Raw genomic sequence first — 17,625 nt, 5'->3', positions numbered from 1 at the left:
TGGTGTTCCAGGGTAGGATAACAAAGCCCTCTTTTCCACTTCTTCCATGTACAAATTGGCCACGATGGGTGATACTGGGGAGCCCATGGCACACCCATGTTTCTGCCTGTAGAACTGACCCTTGTATTTGAAATAGGTGGAATGAAGACACAGTTCCAAAAGCAAACACACTTGGTCGATGCTGAGAGTGGTCCTGTTGCTGAGGTTGGGGTCATCCTGTAATCTCTTACGAACTACCTCCAGTGCTTCCATGACTGGGATGCAAGTGAAGAGAGATGTAACATCGTTCTAGACCATGGTTTCATCTGCCTCCATAATGACATCTCTCACCTTCCCAACATAATCCAACATGTTCTGCATGTGGTGTTCAGAGCTGCCTACCAGCGGGTTGAGGGTCAAAGCCAGAAACTTGGAGATAATTATAGGTGACCGAGTTGATCATACAGACAATCGGTCTTGAGGGTGCAGGAAACCTGCAGTCAGCTGAGACTGAAGAAATCACTTGGATGAGTGACGAAACGTTTCTCCCACTGAAAAAGCTACGTCCAGATGAACAGAATCAACTTTTGGAGATTTACTTACCTGGATGATTGAGCATGCATCAAGACGAATCAAACATGTAAACCTATGCGCAAGGTAGTTTTAGCAGTTTCATCCACAGAAACATATGTGCATGTATAGAATGATGCTGATCTCTCAACAGATCTTTTTAATGATCACTGTCTTTTCCATTTTGTTCTTGTTAGAACAGCATTAACTTCTGTTTTAACCACTTTCATAGAGCTCATCCCACTGACACGGCTCTTCTTAGAGTCTCCCAGTGAAATCTCAATAATGTATTGATAATGTTAAGTAATGTAGGAGAATGTTTCATTTTGCTAATATTGGACTTGACCTCTGCCTTAGATATCTGCCTTGAGCATCACATTATGCTTCATAGGCTGAGATACTGGATACTGGTCTGTTTTGGAGTGGTACTATCTGTCTAAATGATCGGTTTTTCTGGCTGCCTTCTAAGTAAGTGCCACAAGGTTCTGTTCTGGGGGCTTTACTGTCATAGCTGCTTGCTCTTCATTGCATCTCAAGCACTTTTGATGTCATTTCTTATTGCTATTATGCAAATGACATTCAGTTACATATTTGTACTTAAGGTAATAGAACCCTAGGTTCTATTTGTTAAATTTTCTACCAGGAACCCTCTGTTAGCTTTTGCTTCTGCCTTCACTGTGGATGTTCATTTTAAATCTCTGGTTCACTCTTGTTTTTTGTCACTTACGAAATATAGTCAAATTGAGTTCCATTGTGTCACAATTTGACTCGGAAATTGTTATTCATGCCTTTATTTCATCATGTTTAGATTACTGTAATTCATTGTTTACTTGTATGAACAAAGCCTCATTGGAACATCAGCAGGTTGTTCAGAAGGCCAATGCGAGGTTTTTGATTAAGTCTTCAAAGTGCTCACATTGTTACTCATTCAGCTGCACTGGCTACCCATTAACATTAGAGTCCACATTAAGATTCAGGTTTTGACTTTTAGAGGTCTGCATGAAAATGCAGCAGTGAACTTTTACATCCATATATCCCTAAAATAGGCCTTGAGGAAGCTCAGAGTTTATGGGCCTGCTGGTTGTGCATCAGACAAGGCTGAGAACTAAAGGGAACAGAACTCTCTCCCACTGAGCTTGAGCACTGTGATTTTTAAAAAGTCAGCTTTTTAAACTTGCATTAATGTTGTGCTATTTTTGTTCTGAAGAACTTTGTGATGTTTAACTTGAAATGTGCTTTACAAATAAAATTTTGTGGCTTCATCTGAAAAAACGTTCTGAGTCGTCCTTAGGTGTGGATGCCATTGTGTTTTATCTGGAAATGTTCTGGCTTGTTTCAGCCATGTTTTAAATTAAGCTACATACATTATATAGCTACTGTTTGTGTACCTCTTTCCATTCCATGTGTATTGTGTATGTAATCTGGTGTGACAAACTAACATTTGCTTTTAATTTAAGCCAAGATCTTTAAAGATACAAGGGTGTATTTGTACAGGTTAAATGTGAAAGTTAGACATGCTGCCATCCTGTTGATGTCTTTTTCTGGGAAGGCCTTGCCTACTTCAGCAAGACAATACCACATTTTACAAGTATTACAACAGCGTGGCTTTGTAGAAAAACAATGCAGGTGATAAACTGGCACACCTACAATGGTTTCAAGTCACACATTATGCATCATGAAACAAAAAAAAATATGACAAAGAAAGCCATGACCGTAAAACAAGCAAGAATGTCAAACAAGAATAAGAAAATAGTTTTGCTTTCGGAGCTACAAAACATGCTGCTGTCCCAGCTTTTTAAAAATGTAGGCGTAGATGTTGGTGAGATCAAATTCCAAATAAGATGTTTCACCCTAACCCCCCCCCCCAGGGATCTCTGTCTGTCTGTTAACTTGTTTCCACAAATTCCAAGATCAACAGGAGTTGAGAAACCAAACCAAAAGAAGTACATCTTGGGCTCCTGAAGGTACTTATCTATATCAGATATCATGGCATCGTCGTGTTGCCTAGTAGCCACGAAGCAACAAAATAAAATCACCAGTTATATAATTTACGCACTGGTAACACATAAAAGATTCATATAATGTTTCTTTCACATTTATATCAGCAAAGGTCTGATTATACATCCTTAGCAACCACCTAGTAACCGTCTAAAATAAGGTCATTTTAGCATAGAAACGACATCTACAACCTCTATTTTTTGTAGTTTTCTAGGCTCATGTAATGCGCAAGGGGAGATATTTAATAATTCCATGCTAAATTGCACATAAACAAAGCCCTTATTTATTTATCTGTTTAATTAATTTATGTATGTTTATTTCGTAAGTAACCACCTATTTAAATTTCCTGCTGTTGTTTGAATTCTGCTATGATAAAGCAGAAAGCACTTTAAATATATATACATGCTTATCTTTTAGTTTACTAAAATGAGTAGTCTATTTAATACAATATATGTAAGAAATGAGTGGATCTTAGGCCCTTGGAGGTTCTTATCTATATCAGATATTATGGCATCATCAGTTGCCTTGAAAGTAATTAACAGAATACAATGACCCAATATTTTGTTTGAATGCTATTTTCATACTTATTAAGTAAAAGTAAGCTTAATTTGTTTTTACTGTCTTAGGGCATTAAATTCAATGAAAAAAAAAAAACTAAGTTAGTTTCATTCTTTGTCATTGTTATTTTGCTCAAATATGCCAAACACAACCAGCATGAGAGGAATTGGTTCCATGTCTTTAAGGAGCCCCGTTTTGTCTCACAGCTGTAATTCAAGTGAATTTATTCTTTCTATTATTGAACTGCTCTTACCCTCTTAATCACCCAAAGACAAACTAAAATTAACATGGAAAATATTAAAAACTAAACAAAAACGCAACACTTTAACAAAACTGAAATGAGCCCACCCACGGTAGAAACTAACAAATTAAAGTGACAACAAAAACTAATTTTGGCTAATGTTCTCTCTATTTGTCCTCTTTAAAATTAGATCCAATCAAAATGTCGGTCACTGTCTCAGTATTTGCGATAAAAACGTTTGTGTTGTCTCGCAAAAAGTGGGACACTAGGTCACTCTGCTCTCCGGGTTGCCTAACACTTTAACATTCACACAAGTAAAATACACACTGTGTAGAAGTAGTCATGTTGATACGGTCTAGCTTTCCATGTACAACGCTGGAAGTTGTTGGTGGATATTGGCAGTGAAGTGTAAATTCACCGCAGACCGTCCTCCCCACCACAGCGCGCTTCTGTTGGACACAGACTGAGCGAGTACACAACTGCTGCTGCGTTCAGAAAATGGCCGACAGATTTTCTAGATTCAACGAAGAGCGTGATTTCCAGGTAATGCATGTTAAATATTTGGTCCACCTCCATATATTTTAAAGTGTCGAGGTGTTTCAGTAAGTTAATATCTATTTGAAGGTTAAGGACAGTTTTGACGTATCGTGTATACCATCGTGCATTTCGCTCTAGATCCCCGTTGCTAGCACTGCAAGCTAGCTATGCTAACGCTAGTGCACTGCGGCTCTTTTGATATTAACTTGCCGTACGGCTCAGTGTTTGCCTGTGCTATATTTGACCCATGTCTTGGGTTATCGTCTTCATTATTAACCGTTTCTTTCTAAAACTACAAACATTTAACCACGCAACAGCAAAATAGATACTGGAGTCCCAATTAGCTCATTAGTGACCTTGGGCATACTGATTATTTTTCGACATATGCTAAGGATGGATAGTGAGCTAACATAGCTAGCTTGTACGCACATTGAGCTGTTGCAGCAATAATAGCCATAAATGGCTGTATCATTTTGACAGCTGAATTTCCACCACAGCTGGTCATCATCAGGTCAGGATGAATCTAGCAACAGATAGCTGTCGGATATTAGTCAGAAATTGCCTCCGGTATCGACTTGAAAACACAGAGTATAAGTTAGGAGCATGTTTAGCGACACATTTTAAGTACCGTGTCCTTGGTCATTCATATGCTGATTATCTGCTAATGTAACTGTGTAAATTAACTGTCTTTTATCATTGGTTTCACACTGAAGTGCTTCACTTTTGTTTTGTTTCCACCCGCATTTAAACGTCGGGCTCAATATTGACACAGTAACTGGGAGTCTTTGTAAATATTTTGCGTCAGCTTAAGGTCAGTCGTGACTTTATCTTAATAAATACATCTCCGATGCCAGTTAAAAATGTTATGTTTGTGACATGACGTTATTCAGATTGTATACTTGGCTTGGTTCTGTAGCTGAATAGATTAATTTCACAACCGCTGTTTGTCCCCCACTAGCCTATCTTGGATCTAAGACCGCACCCAGTAGAAACCAAATACTGTTATGCTTACTAGACTACAAAATAAACTTGCATATTGACTGTTGGTATTGTTTCATTATAAACACTTCGCTAGAGGGTCATTCATCCACTGTGTAACTCACTTCTTTCAAACATCTAAACCTTTTTTTTTTTTTTTTATTTCTTGTGGACTTCCCACTTTTGCCGTTGTTGTTGTTGGGCGGTCTATAAGCTGTTACTACAAGTGAGAATGAAGTAACTGTTTTAACATCTGTTCGTAATCTGTCATCTGGTTCAAAGATACTTCAGAAGAGTTGATACATGGCAGTGTGGTAATCTGAATCTCAGATATCATTCTGATGCACATGTTAATACTTTTATGTGCTTAATTACAGTACACTAATGTGGAAGGAGTTTTAATAAATAAAACAAGCCAATCACCAACACATTTAGCCTGGGATTTCAAAACACTGATTCTAGGAAGCATCACCCTATCTACTTGGAAAAACTTGCATTGCCACATTGTACATACATGGACATAGTTCAGTTCTTTTTGTCATGTCTATGTCCCCTTTATTTTATACTTTTTGTAAAAAAGCAGGAGACACTTTATGTCGATAGCAGTTCAGGCTGGGTTAGTTAATGAGTTTAAAGCCTTTAATTGAATGCTAATCCATGGATGAATGCTTGTGTTTATGATTTCTGCCCCTATTTCTTAGATTTTTCTGTTCTGTTATTAAGATACATTTTAAAAATGACATTACAGCATGTGGTCTTTTGGGCTGGTATTAAGCTTTTTGGTTAAAATTGGGTGTATTTTGGTAATATTATCAAACATAATTACAGTTGGTAATCAGCTGTTTCTTTGAGCAGTGTTGTGACAAACTACCAGACATGCAATTAAGTTCTAATTATAAGCTTGCATATAAGAAACTGTTTTGTTTTTTTCCCCCTCTGCACCCACTGTGGAACTTGGGTTTTTTGCTGGTTTGTCAGTGAGAGATGAATTGCTGTGTGGTCTGAATGAGTCTGTTGAGGGCAGCTCCAGCACAGCACAGTAGAGCTCTGTATGTGAGAACTGCTGCAAAGGCATTCATATGCTCAGTATTCAGAAAGTTTCTCTCTGACTCCATGGATAAAAGCTTGCTGCCAAGCAACACTATTCAGGAAACACCCACAGATGGTCTACCTAATATCTATAGCACAACTAGCCCAACAACCCTGTCCTCTTTAATGACTTAGCAGTGCTGTTGGACCTGTAGAACATGACTAGTCTTGACTTGCAGAATAATATAACACAATTCATGAGCTCCTGCAAAGAGTAACTCTCATTTCCTAATGCGATGTGGTATGGGGCATCTATTTAACTGCTATTGCACAAGTGGCAGTTTACTCTTGTAATGCAGATTGGAGAACATGGTCAGAGTCATTTCTATGCAGCACTGGTGTGGGGTTCATGTATTAAGAGTCAGAGTGATGAGGAAGCAAACAGCAGTGAAAATTAGAAGTCATTGTGGTGGATAGAGGCAGTGTTGATAGCACATTAAGTGGTTTGGACAGAAAGTCAGGAGAAGAGGAGACGAGGGGGGAACTGCAGGGAGCCATCGATTTGTTCACAAATAAGCCCTTTGCGCTTCCCGAGCAGCTCTTCTTCTCATAATCCCCGGCTTCGCTCATGCTGATGCAGGGTCCTGTTTCGTCTGAATTAATGACAGCAAGTATGGCATCTCATCACCTCATTATAGTATGCTGAATTAAATAGTTGCTTATCTCTGCAAAACCAGGCTTCCTAAAAAAAAAAAATTAAAAAAAAAAAGTGCTGCAGTTCCATTGCTCAGCCACATAAGCATTGTTTTCTTTTGTTTTTAAACACACATTTCCTTTCAGAGTTGCTGTAAGCTGTAGAATATTATCAGTTATCATCCAGTGGAAGAAGACTTATGAATATAAAGGGAAACTAAATATTCTACTGTTTACAAAACTTTGCTAGTTTTTCTTCTATTTTTTAATAGTTGCTTTTGATTTCCACACACATCCTGTTTGTAGACGCTACAGCTATAGTAAATAATACACCGTCCAATATCTTTGTAGTCTTTCATAATTCTGAGGTTAGAATAAAACAAACTCATAAGCATGACCTTCGTCTCTCCTCTGCTTCTAGAGAAAGGAAGCCATCTGTCTCAGAGTAGAAACTGCTCTGTAAGCTCACTCCTTCAGTTGGGGTGGTAAGCCCATTACTCACTCTGGGCCTGACCCAAGATTCAGTTTGTATTTCTAAAGCTATGCTTCATATTCAGTCAGATATCCTGAGGAAGCATTAAGTCACTGTAACTGCTGGAAGAAATTTAACATGAAATAAAGAAATGGAACTCAGCCCTGTCACTTTAGTTTTCAGTCAAGGTTTTAAATGAACTAAAGCATGTTCTAAGTAGTGCTAACCTCACACAGAAAGATTCAATTCAATTAAACAAGTAAAAACGGGAACAAATAGAAAATCATAATTGTGTCATTATAGTGTGCACCTCATGTACATTTTTGAGCTACATGGAGCTTAGGATTGATTCTATAGTTCCTGTTTTTTAATATAAAGTATAGTATTGACATATTTTGTTATGGAGTGAGACATGATGTTTAAACATGTTTCACTCCAAATGTACAATTAAATTTAAGTATGTAGTTATTCAGGCCATGCTGTAGCATGATAAAATACACATTTTTATTTGATGATACACGGGTCAACAGCAGCACCAGCTGAGAAATTGACTCCAGATTAACACATCTTTATGTCTGCATTGTAGCTTTTACTCAAGGTATGGATCAGTTATTTGTGTGCTGGTCTGTTGCTCAGTGTAAAGGGCAGTGTAAAGGTGTACCAGGCATAGGGCACTCCTCCCTTCAGATTGCTGTCTCATTGTTTTAAAAGTGCAGACATAAGAATCAAGTAATGCGTTGTCTTGAAATGCAGATTTTATGTTCATTCCTGAGTTCTTCCTACAAATTTCTTCCTGTGAATTGCTATCAGTGCTGCAGCAACTAATGGTTATTTTCACTACGTGTCTAAGCAACAGCTATTTTCTCAATTCAGATGAATCATTTGATCTCTGAAATGTGAGAAAATTGTGAAAAATTACAGATCTTCGCCTGTGTTTAAAAAGCGTGTTTTGTCAAATTATTAGTCAGAAGACCAAATGATGTTTAATGTTTATATTTTAAAATGACTTAACTGCTTCTTTTATCAAAGTAGTTGCCAATTATTTCTTTATTAATTGACCAGTTTTCTACTAGAACTGCTTTCTGATATATTTCTACATTACACTTTTAAATGTGTCCATCAGGGTGGGAATCACTTTGACCAGTATGAAGAGGGCCAGTTGGAGCTGGAGCAGGCATCCCTGGACAAGCCCATCGAATCGGTAAGGCTGCATCCATCATCCTGCACCATTGGACCAGCTGTGAGAGTGGATATGATTGGTCCAGGGAGCAATAAGAACAACACCTTTTACTCCATTCATACTGTCCGTGTAGCTGCATCCAGTGTTTTCTTGAACACATTGTCACCTAACTTGTAGAATCACTTGTCTCATGTGCATTAATATCCTTTAAGTCCCTCCCCCCACTTCCCATGTCCTATGCCTACTCCATTTCTTGTGTGACAATTAAAATAAGTATGTATAGGCTAGATGTTCCTGTTTTATGTAGAGCTTACAGATAATCGTTAGATTTTTGTATCAGTTTCCCATTAGTCATTGTTAGTCATCTAAACGCTAGGAGAAGAAATTGCTGTGAAACCATGGAGTGGATGAAGCACTGTCATTAGGGGCTGTTATTTGAGTACTTAAAGGAAAATTCATACAGATTTTAATATGGATACGGCATAGACATTACACATAGGTGTAGCATGAGTTTACACGCTAAACAAAGCTGGTCACTTATATTTTTATGAGTCACTTTTAGATTTCAAGGCTATTTTTTATTTGTATTTTTTTTATTTCATTTGTGTATTCTTAAATGAAGTCTTAAAAAAGGAAGAATAATAGAATACATTTTGCAGTGGGTCAAATTTATGTTTATGAAAACTATGCAGTGCTTATTCCACCCCATTTAGCAAACAAGCGAGTGCACATTAGATGGTGTGAGTGGATACATTTGTGTTTGAGTGAGTGTGTGTCTATGTAGCTTTAGAATTTGTGTCTTAGTGTTTGTGTCTATAGGACAGTTATCTTATTGTACACAACTTGGGGTGTTCGACATTTCTCTCCTGCAGCGAATTGGCCCCTATTAGCTAAGCAGCAATGACCCGGTTTGTATTTGCACGCTCTGCTTTCTTACTCCTATCTTTAGGGTCCTTGTAACGCTTCTCTGACTACCTCTCTCTCTCTCTCTCTGGCTATCTCTGTTTCACTACTGTTAAACTTTACATCTATTCTCTCTCTACCTCAGTTTCTCTCTCGCTCCCTCCCTACTACACAGTGATTCGGTGTACAGTACCCTCTGTCATTCTGTGCTGGCATGGTGCTTGTGCAACTGGGACTGCATTTTTCGCTGAAAAGGCACTTCAATAATAGCGCAGGCAGCTGTCTTCTTTCTGTCTTTCTTACTTTCTCCATACCCCCGTTCTGTCTCTCAAGCAGTGTGGTGAGCAGGCCCAAACTCTGCTTACTTTCAGTTTTAGGTCACTTTATGAAGCATGTCAGATAGAATCAGTAACCACATAGAGTTAAATAACTCTTTACCTGAAATACAAATAAATTATTAAAAAAACAGAAACTAATTCTTTAATCACAGAGTATACAGTAGTAAATGGGTATAATGATGAATGAAAAATGGAGGAACTTAGATGAATTCTAAGTACTGTAAAATAATTTCTAACCACAGTATTAGCTTGAAAAATAACTTGCATGTTTTGGATTAAACACAGCTGTATGCTATAAAAGAATTTTACTGAGCCTTTGATTTGACCAAGCCTCGTTGAATTTTTAAGGAGGATAGTAGATAGTACTCTGTTAACCAAGAACATTAAAAGATTCTATCCATGTAGAATTTTATGTATGAAGTAGTTCGTCACAGATACAAAAATGATCGTACTGTGTGGGAGAGAGATGGAGAAAACAGTGAGGGAGAGAGGTGGCCTGCTCACCTGGCTTAAGCGGCTCTTTTGCTCCTGCGCTATTATTTGTGGAGGGGTCCTGAGGGCCATGCTGCAGCATCACACAGCTCCTCACACGTCAGCAGAGGTGTTGTCAACTGTCACTTACTGTTAGCATTATTGAACATAATTGTTTGTATAGTGCATGCTCAAAAACAAGGTGAATTTACCTACAGTACTGTGCAAAAGTACTTAGGCACCCACCATTTATTCATATTTTGCTTTGGAGGACAAAATGGCAGGCCTAAAAAAAAAAAAGAAAAAAAAAGCAGTAGATAAATGTATCTGAAAGCCATGTCCTTGAGAAACATTAAACATGGGGAAAAGAAACATGATATTGTTATCAGTATGTATGGAAGAGGTCAGGAGAGAGGTAAAAGTATTTGTAAGACCCGTTGGAGGCTCTGTCATGGTTTGGGGCTGCCTTTCAACCAGTTCAGATCTTTTCAAAATTGAAGGAATTATGATCACACACAAAATACGGGCAACACCTTCATTTTTCAGCCTGACAGGGATGCAGTACAGTAAAGGCATATCTTTTTATAGAAATGCACACCCTGGAACATTAACAGTCATGGATTGGTCTCCCCAGACCCAAGGGCCTCAACATTATTGAAGCAGTGTGAGATCATCTTGGCTGAACTTCTGTTTTTGAACAGAACTTCTGTTCTGTTTAAAAAGCAGCCATCATCCAAAGAAGAGCTTTGAACTGACCTTTAATTAGCGTGGAGTACTATTCCTGAGGACTACTTAAAGTAATTATAAGAAAGCGTAAGAAAGTTCAGGCTGTGCTGATGAATAAAGGTGGTCATTCCAAATATTGACTTTCATACTCATTAGAATTGTACAAACTTTGTGGGGGGTTTTGTTTTGTTTTTGTTTTTTGCAGATGTTTCAATAATACTTTTGCACAGTACTGCATATGCAAGCATATATCAGGTGATATTTGATGATTCAGAATATATTATGAGGCTGTTCTTAATTTAAAAAAAAAAAGGTGTAGTACAGTTTTTAAAGCAAAAAAATGTAACTATATTATGCTGACCAAATCCCCCAAAGCATGTTTTAAAAACAGAATTTAATACTTGGATGTAAATGACACAAATACAAGTAGATCTGAAAGTCTGCATTAAATTTTAAGCTAAGTTATTATGTTGACACGCCTATCCCAGCTTCCTTAGTGAAAACTTCTAAGGTAGTAGAATTTGTGGCAGTTGATCACCAGTGTTACATCTCAGAGCTGTTGGTGAATGCTTCGGCCTAGCTTCTCGGAGCCCCTCTCCAGCCACTTATTGTGTGTGATCTATAGGCAGCTAGAGGTCTGTGGTACTTTATTGGGATCTTTTTTTCTCTTCCTATCTTTCCCATTTGGTCTTTGCTATTTTCTCTAACACTATTTTTGCATTGCATGTGTTAACTTGATAGCATTCAGTACTATTTCCTCTCAACACTCTGTCTTAATCACAACTACAACCTTTTCTCCCAGACTCATTCCCCCCACGTCTCTTGACTCTCCTAGTCCCTCAATCCTACCATCCTCCTTCCTTCCCTGACCTGACCCAGTACCAGAGCGATATGCAGCGGGCAGCCTCAGAGCCACAGAAACCACACAGCTGTCCAATCCAAGAAACACATGTATTCAGGCCACAGGGAGATTTATTTCTCTATTATGTGTTTACTATGCTACTTGTAGACATTATGATTGTCTTAAAGTTACCAAGGTTCTCATGGGAACATTTGAGTGACGGTGTATCAGCTGTTACTGAAGTATGCAGGGTTTTGCATTACAGCCAGACAGTATCTGACAGCTGTTTATCCTTGTTTGACTTCTGTCACATAAAAGGTAGGAAGAACAACAGCACAAGCAAAAGGTCAAACACAACTGACCCACATTTTTCACAACACCACAGTCTCTAAATTTACCACAGCTACCAAAGGGGGCCATAATTGAGACCATCCCAAATGATTTAAGTAGCTATTGGACATTAACACACACTCACACACAAAAAGAGCAGGAACACCTATCTGTTTAGAGGTGTTTATTTCTTAACTAGACTGCTAAATTTCCTCACCTTGATATGTGACTTCAGAATTATGAGGTAAGTACATGTTTTTAGTTATTTTATTTTAAATAAATTAAATAAAATTGGCCACGTCTACACATATACAAATAAGGTTATTATTTTATTTAATTGCTTTTTCGTGCACTTAGATGGTTGTTTTCATTTAGTCATATGTAGAGTAACTGACAACTACAGAGCTTCTCTTTCAAGGCAATTGCTAAAATGAATGAAGAGCTGCAGAAAGCAATCTTGTCTACCACCACTGAAAATATATGGTTTTTGTTAGCTTAGGTCCATACATTTATGAGTATGCCTGTCCAGTATTGGCATGTCTTTATTAATCTGAGCTAAAGCAATTTCTCACACCCTGACAGGGACACACAAACACACACATACTGTCTCATTAAAATGGCTGCATAGGCTGACTCACTAAAAGTAAATACTCTGAGGTCTCCAAATGGGGTCCCCTGCATATCACTTCCCTTTTTACATATCTGTTGCCATGCACTGTGCCATTGAAAGCACATTGCACACTCTTGAACACCTCCTCTTGTAGAGGTCTTTGTTTGGATAACATTTTCTATTTTTTTTCTTTCTCTTGTATTAACAGTCAGTTGGTGGATTTATTGAAATGCCTACCTTTTCTGTTTGTATACAGTATTATGTTTGTTTTAAAGCAGAGAGAGATTTGTATTTTTAAGAACTAGAGAAGCTAGCAGAATTGCAGTTGAAAGCGTTTGGCCGGTTTCTTACGTTGTGTCACGTGTGACTGTTTTTTTGACAGCCCAGTATTTTAAAGCCAGGTTCGTATGGAAATGCCTTCACTCCACTTGCACTGCTGTTGGACTCGCCGTCGTTGCTTTCATCTGTCTGTCTGTCTATTCTTTTGGTGCACTCGTCTGTTCAACACCCAGTCTGCTCCTCATCTCCGCCCTCTAACTTTTGCTGAACACATTTTGAACGCATCGTTTTCTCACTGTCAGCAGTTGGAACTGTTGCCTCATCCAACATGCCCTTGCTGGGTTTTTCTTTTTTTTTCTTTTTTGTTGTTGTTGTTTTTTTTTTTTTAGGGGGGGAGGTTGTTTTTTAATATAATTAATTGATTTAAATACAAAAAATTGATTTGTTAAAGGGAGCATATACATTTATGGCACTTGAGTCTGAGTCTTTTTTTTTCCTAACTACCACGTTATGTGCTGGAGAAATAAATCAGCTAACATCAATTGTGCAGAGGATGAGGGAGTGCCTTTCTCAGCAGTTAGTTCAGGGTGGATTTTATTTTCTCGATTCCTTCTTCATAGGTCAGCTAATTCCCCTCATCAATAAATGCTTTTTGTGTAGAGTCTTGTCACACTCCAATACTGCAGTTAAGGACAGAAGCAGGTTCTGTGTCAAGAACAGGAGTGGCTTTCACTGCAGCAAATTCTGCAGTGTTTTCCCCTAACAATAAATTCAGAGCACATTTTGTCTATTAGGCATGAAGAAATGATCCTTAGTGGCCATAAAGCCTCTAATTCTTATAAGTCCTTGCCCAACTGCTAGGCAGCAACAAGTAATAAACCGTGATTTGCAGGACTTTTTAATTTAGCCTTCAGTGTCCTGATTTAGGAGTTGATTCAGGCAGTCTGTCTCCAGTTGCCTTCCTGCCATGTTAGTCCTAGCACATATTTCTCTCTTATCTCATCCCACAGCGGAAAGGATCTGACAGTTGCACAGTAAAAAAAAAACCAACCCACCAAACTGTAACATAAACAGCAAGTGAAGAATTTGAGTCTTTCTTGAGCATTTGCTGCAAAGATCAGCCAGATGATTTGGATATGTTATTCTTGTCACTAAAATGCAAAGTATTTTTAAGTGTCCTGAGTATGTCACAATTTACAAGTATGTCACTTGTAAAATGGGGCAAAGGAAGGCAACAGTTTACTCTGAAAAAGCACCTTAAAAAGGGCCACAGCCAGATGTATCTCAATTAAAGTCTCGTGGGCGGAGATGCAGTATGCATACTGCGTGTGTGAGTACCACTCCCCTTCACATGCACTAACTCATACAAGCCCAGTTCACCTTCACCACCCTAGAAACTCACCCTCATCATGGCTCAGCCTGCTCTGTTCTGCTCCCAACCTCCTGTTTTTACCAAAGAGAACTAATTGAGCCCTGTTGAGCCATCACTTTCCTTTCTGTGCCTGAACCACCTGAGACTAACACAGTTGGAGTTTTTTTTTTTAACCCGCCCACACCCCTCAGCCCGCCCCACTCCTCTGTATGTGTACCATTCACAGTGCGCTACTAACACCGACGATCCTTTTTGTTAAAACTCTTTAACAAAAAGCTGCATGCAGTTTTTTTCTGTTTAAACCCCTTCACTTTCTGTTTGTGAAAGTTGATGTCAATCTCTTTGTGATTATAAATATCCTTTTTTGTTTGGTTTGTATGTTTTTTGGTAGAATGCAGCACTCTGGTGAATGTTAGACAAGCTTGGAATAGTTATAATCACAACAGCAAAACACTGCTTATTAAGAAATCTCATTGTTACCTGTTTATTTGTGCTTGAGGATGTACTGTAGTGTGTAGTGGTGGGACGGTCTTGCATTTCACTTAATGTTTTTGTTTTCTTGCTGACCCATACTAGTGATATAACGGTCTCCGACATGCACATTTGGCCCCACAGTGTGCTGAGAGTTCCTGTTGTGTATGTTTTGGCACTCCTCTTGCCTCTTTGGTTCATTATCAGTTGCTTGATCTTGTGATGCGTTTGTCATAGAAATCATTAGTATTAAAAGAAAAGCCTTGCACGCACATTCAGAGGCCTCAAGTAGTCTGAAGGTATGTTTTCTCATTTCTGAATACTAATGATATCTATGAAAATATCAAATTATAGGTGTTGAAATTGATGGGATGTGATGATTGATAACAGACCAGAGCTGCGAAGGATGTCCAAAAATAAGCACAACAGCTATTTTTTGTATATCTGGTGGGGCTACATGCACACAATGTGTCCCTCTCGTCACCTGCACACCCGCATATCCCCTCACACGTGCATATTCTGTCCACCCTGGGCCTTGTAATGGTAATCCAAGGCCCACTAGTTCCACTTCTGTCTCTTCCTGTTGCTATAATTTTTTGTGACAGCTGCATATGTTTCATGGTGCTCTCCTTGTCATGGTTACAGAATCACAGCAAGCTTGGAGTTTCTGGTCTTTGTTTTGTTTATGCTAGATTTCCATACCTGTTCTGTGTTACTTTTCTTTGTGTACTGAGATCTTGCTCTGTAGTGGTTCATATATGTATGCGTGTGATACATATATCGCCCTCTCCTTCCTCCTTCCTACTCCTCCTCCTCTTAACTTCTCAGTTAGTGGATGTGACTTCATGTGTTACCTTTATCAATGAAAAATAGAGAAATGATCACGCCCAGTTTTTTTTGCCTAATAAAGGTTTTAAAAATGCACTCCTACTTCAGGAGGATATCTTGTAGTTTACAGATAACATATAGCCTCATGTATTGTTCATAGTTGAAATTCAACCCTTCCTCTCAGTCTCCCACTTTTTATTCCCCCACACCCAGCCTCCCTTACCACTCTTTGTGCTGGAAGACACTGATTATTACACGCTGTAGGTGATGACGATAATGACGATGGTGTTGGTGGTGGTGGTTGTGCTGATGATGGTAGCGTGATCTGAGTGTTATTTTTTTTTTTCTTTGTTAGTTTTTTTAATTTTAATTTTGTATTTATTTTATTTTTTCACCCGTGCCTACGGGTAAAGCTCCTCTTATTATTGGAATATTTTTGGTTTTTTTCTTCTCTTCTCTCTCTGCTAGGATAACATCGGGCACCGGCTGCTTCAGAAACATGGCTGGAAGTTGGGCCAAGGCCTTGGCAAAACTATGCAGGGTAAGGGCACACTCTTCTTTACACTTAAGTTCAATGTATACTGATGTTATTGGAACACTATGTATCATTTTCTTTCCCCTCACATTCCCCCTTTTGTATTATTTTATTTTTTGTGCTAGATTTTCTTTTCTCTTTATCTTTTCTCTGCCTTCTTCCTTTGTATCTGGTAGTGTGAAATTGATTGTTATTTAAGGAAACATTGTAGTTGTTTTTTTGCTCTCATACTGCTGTTACTTTAAACTGAAAGAGGGAAGAAAATATTCTTGACCTTGATTAAGACTTAGGGAAGGGACTTTGGGGCTTGGGAACTAGAATGGAGCTATTCATCTTTACATAATGCTTTAGTTGACAGCAAAGTTGAATCTGCCCTTTGTTCACATTCAGATTCAATGCTTATGAACATACAGTTTGCTGATATGGTAGTTTCTGTGTTGCCTCCAGGGCACATATTTGTTTTATCTATTTCAGATCATGCCTTGAACTTGAAAGCATGTGCTGATCATATCAGAATTTTCTAAATATGGGATAAATGAAGTGTTTATCTTATCTCATTTTTAGCTAAATTGCATTTCTGTTAAAACATGAGTATTTATTTATTTTAGTTGGATAGTTGTGCAAATAAAGGAGAACACATTAGCTGTTTTTTTTTTTTTGTTTTTTTTTTTTCCATTGCAAGAACCTTTCCCAGGGACTAAAGACTTTTGAAGGACCTCTTGATTTTAACTACAGAGGCCCAGAGACCCTCTGGGGGAGTTATTTTACCCCACAAGTCCCTGAGCGTTGGAGTGAGACTTGTAGCACAGATTATTTCTGATTCACTCAGTTACCGACTTGCAGCATTTTAACCAGCAGTTTGACCAGGCTCATCTCTTGGTCACATAGCTGGTAAAAAACAGTTCTGTTACTGTAAAGTGGACCTCCATAAGTTGGCAGTTTATAAATATGTTAATCAGCAAGCTGGTATTGAACAGAGTGATGATTCCGAGAAATTAAAAAAAAAGATGGTTTTACAGCCATTATGTTCTAAGTTCATAATAAACATGCCTACACCTCCACAACCCTACAGGAATGCACTGCATTGCCATATTTTTTTATTCAAAAAGAAGTTTTTATGCTGTCCATTGTGTGGTTGCTGTGTGTGTGCTGGTCATCACACACCCTACAGCTGTGAGACCGCAAACAGAAATTAGTAATGGGGCCATAGATCCACTAGTTGCAGAGACATTTGATCACACACTGTGTTGGACAGTCCCATTAGTTGAACACTTCTTGTAACATTAAACTCAGTGCTTTTGCTGTTTACCCTGTATACCTATGACTTTATACAATTATTGAGTCCAGCATTTAATCTAAAAATCGTTTTTTCTGTTACTCTAACTTAGGGCTGCCAAAAACGACTATTTTGATAGTCGACTAGTCACCAATTATTTTTGCGATTAGTTGACGAATCAGATCATGCATCCATTGGACGTAAAACGTACAGCTTATTGCACCAGCATGCATCTGCTCTTAAATAACTATCATTAGCTTACAGCTTTAAGTGTTTAAGGTATGTGCTAACTAAAAATAAAGACAAGATGATAGTTTATTAAATTTTAATGAAATTTGCAGATTGTTTCGGTGGAGTTTAATAAACTCAGCCGTCTGCTCCTTGCTATCTAACAGGACACCGGAGTATAT

The 17,625-nt window shown here is 38.2% G+C and overlaps 2 protein-coding genes across 6 annotated transcripts in view; one reads left to right on the top strand and one right to left on the bottom strand.

Annotated features, from left to right (window-relative positions):
* Window positions 1–3,792, bottom strand: part of map3k14a (mitogen-activated protein kinase kinase kinase 14a) — a 19,562-nt gene extending 15,770 nt beyond the window's left edge. Inside the window, exon 1 of the mRNA XM_031729933.2 lies at window positions 3,674–3,792. The gene's annotated coding sequence lies outside the window, so the exon portion shown is untranslated. The remainder of the gene's footprint in view (window positions 1–3,673) is intronic.
* Window positions 3,758–17,625, top strand: part of gpatch8 (G patch domain containing 8) — a 27,797-nt gene continuing 13,929 nt past the window's right edge. For 2 of the 5 annotated variants that reach the window (XM_039611163.1, XM_039611164.1), the window contains exons 1-4: window positions 3,871–3,889; window positions 8,179–8,256; window positions 12,837–12,855; window positions 15,873–15,945. In XM_039611163.1, the coding sequence (XP_039467097.1) occupies window positions 15,939–15,945 (7 nt within the window). In that variant the 5' untranslated portion in view covers window positions 3,871–3,889; window positions 8,179–8,256; window positions 12,837–12,855; window positions 15,873–15,938. Of the gene's footprint in view, window positions 3,890–8,178; window positions 8,257–9,107; window positions 9,144–12,836; window positions 15,946–17,625 lie in introns of those variants that run through there. The other 3 variants (XM_039611162.1, XM_031729926.2, XM_039611165.1) reach the window with 3 other exon arrangements.

This window comes from Oreochromis aureus, linkage group 4 (assembly GCF_013358895.1).
Source record: "Oreochromis aureus strain Israel breed Guangdong linkage group 4, ZZ_aureus, whole genome shotgun sequence".
NCBI classification, from domain to species: domain Eukaryota; kingdom Metazoa; phylum Chordata; class Actinopteri; order Cichliformes; family Cichlidae; genus Oreochromis; species Oreochromis aureus.
Note: the sequence above shows the minus strand (reverse complement) of the source record. Positions and strands in the feature narration are given on the sequence as shown.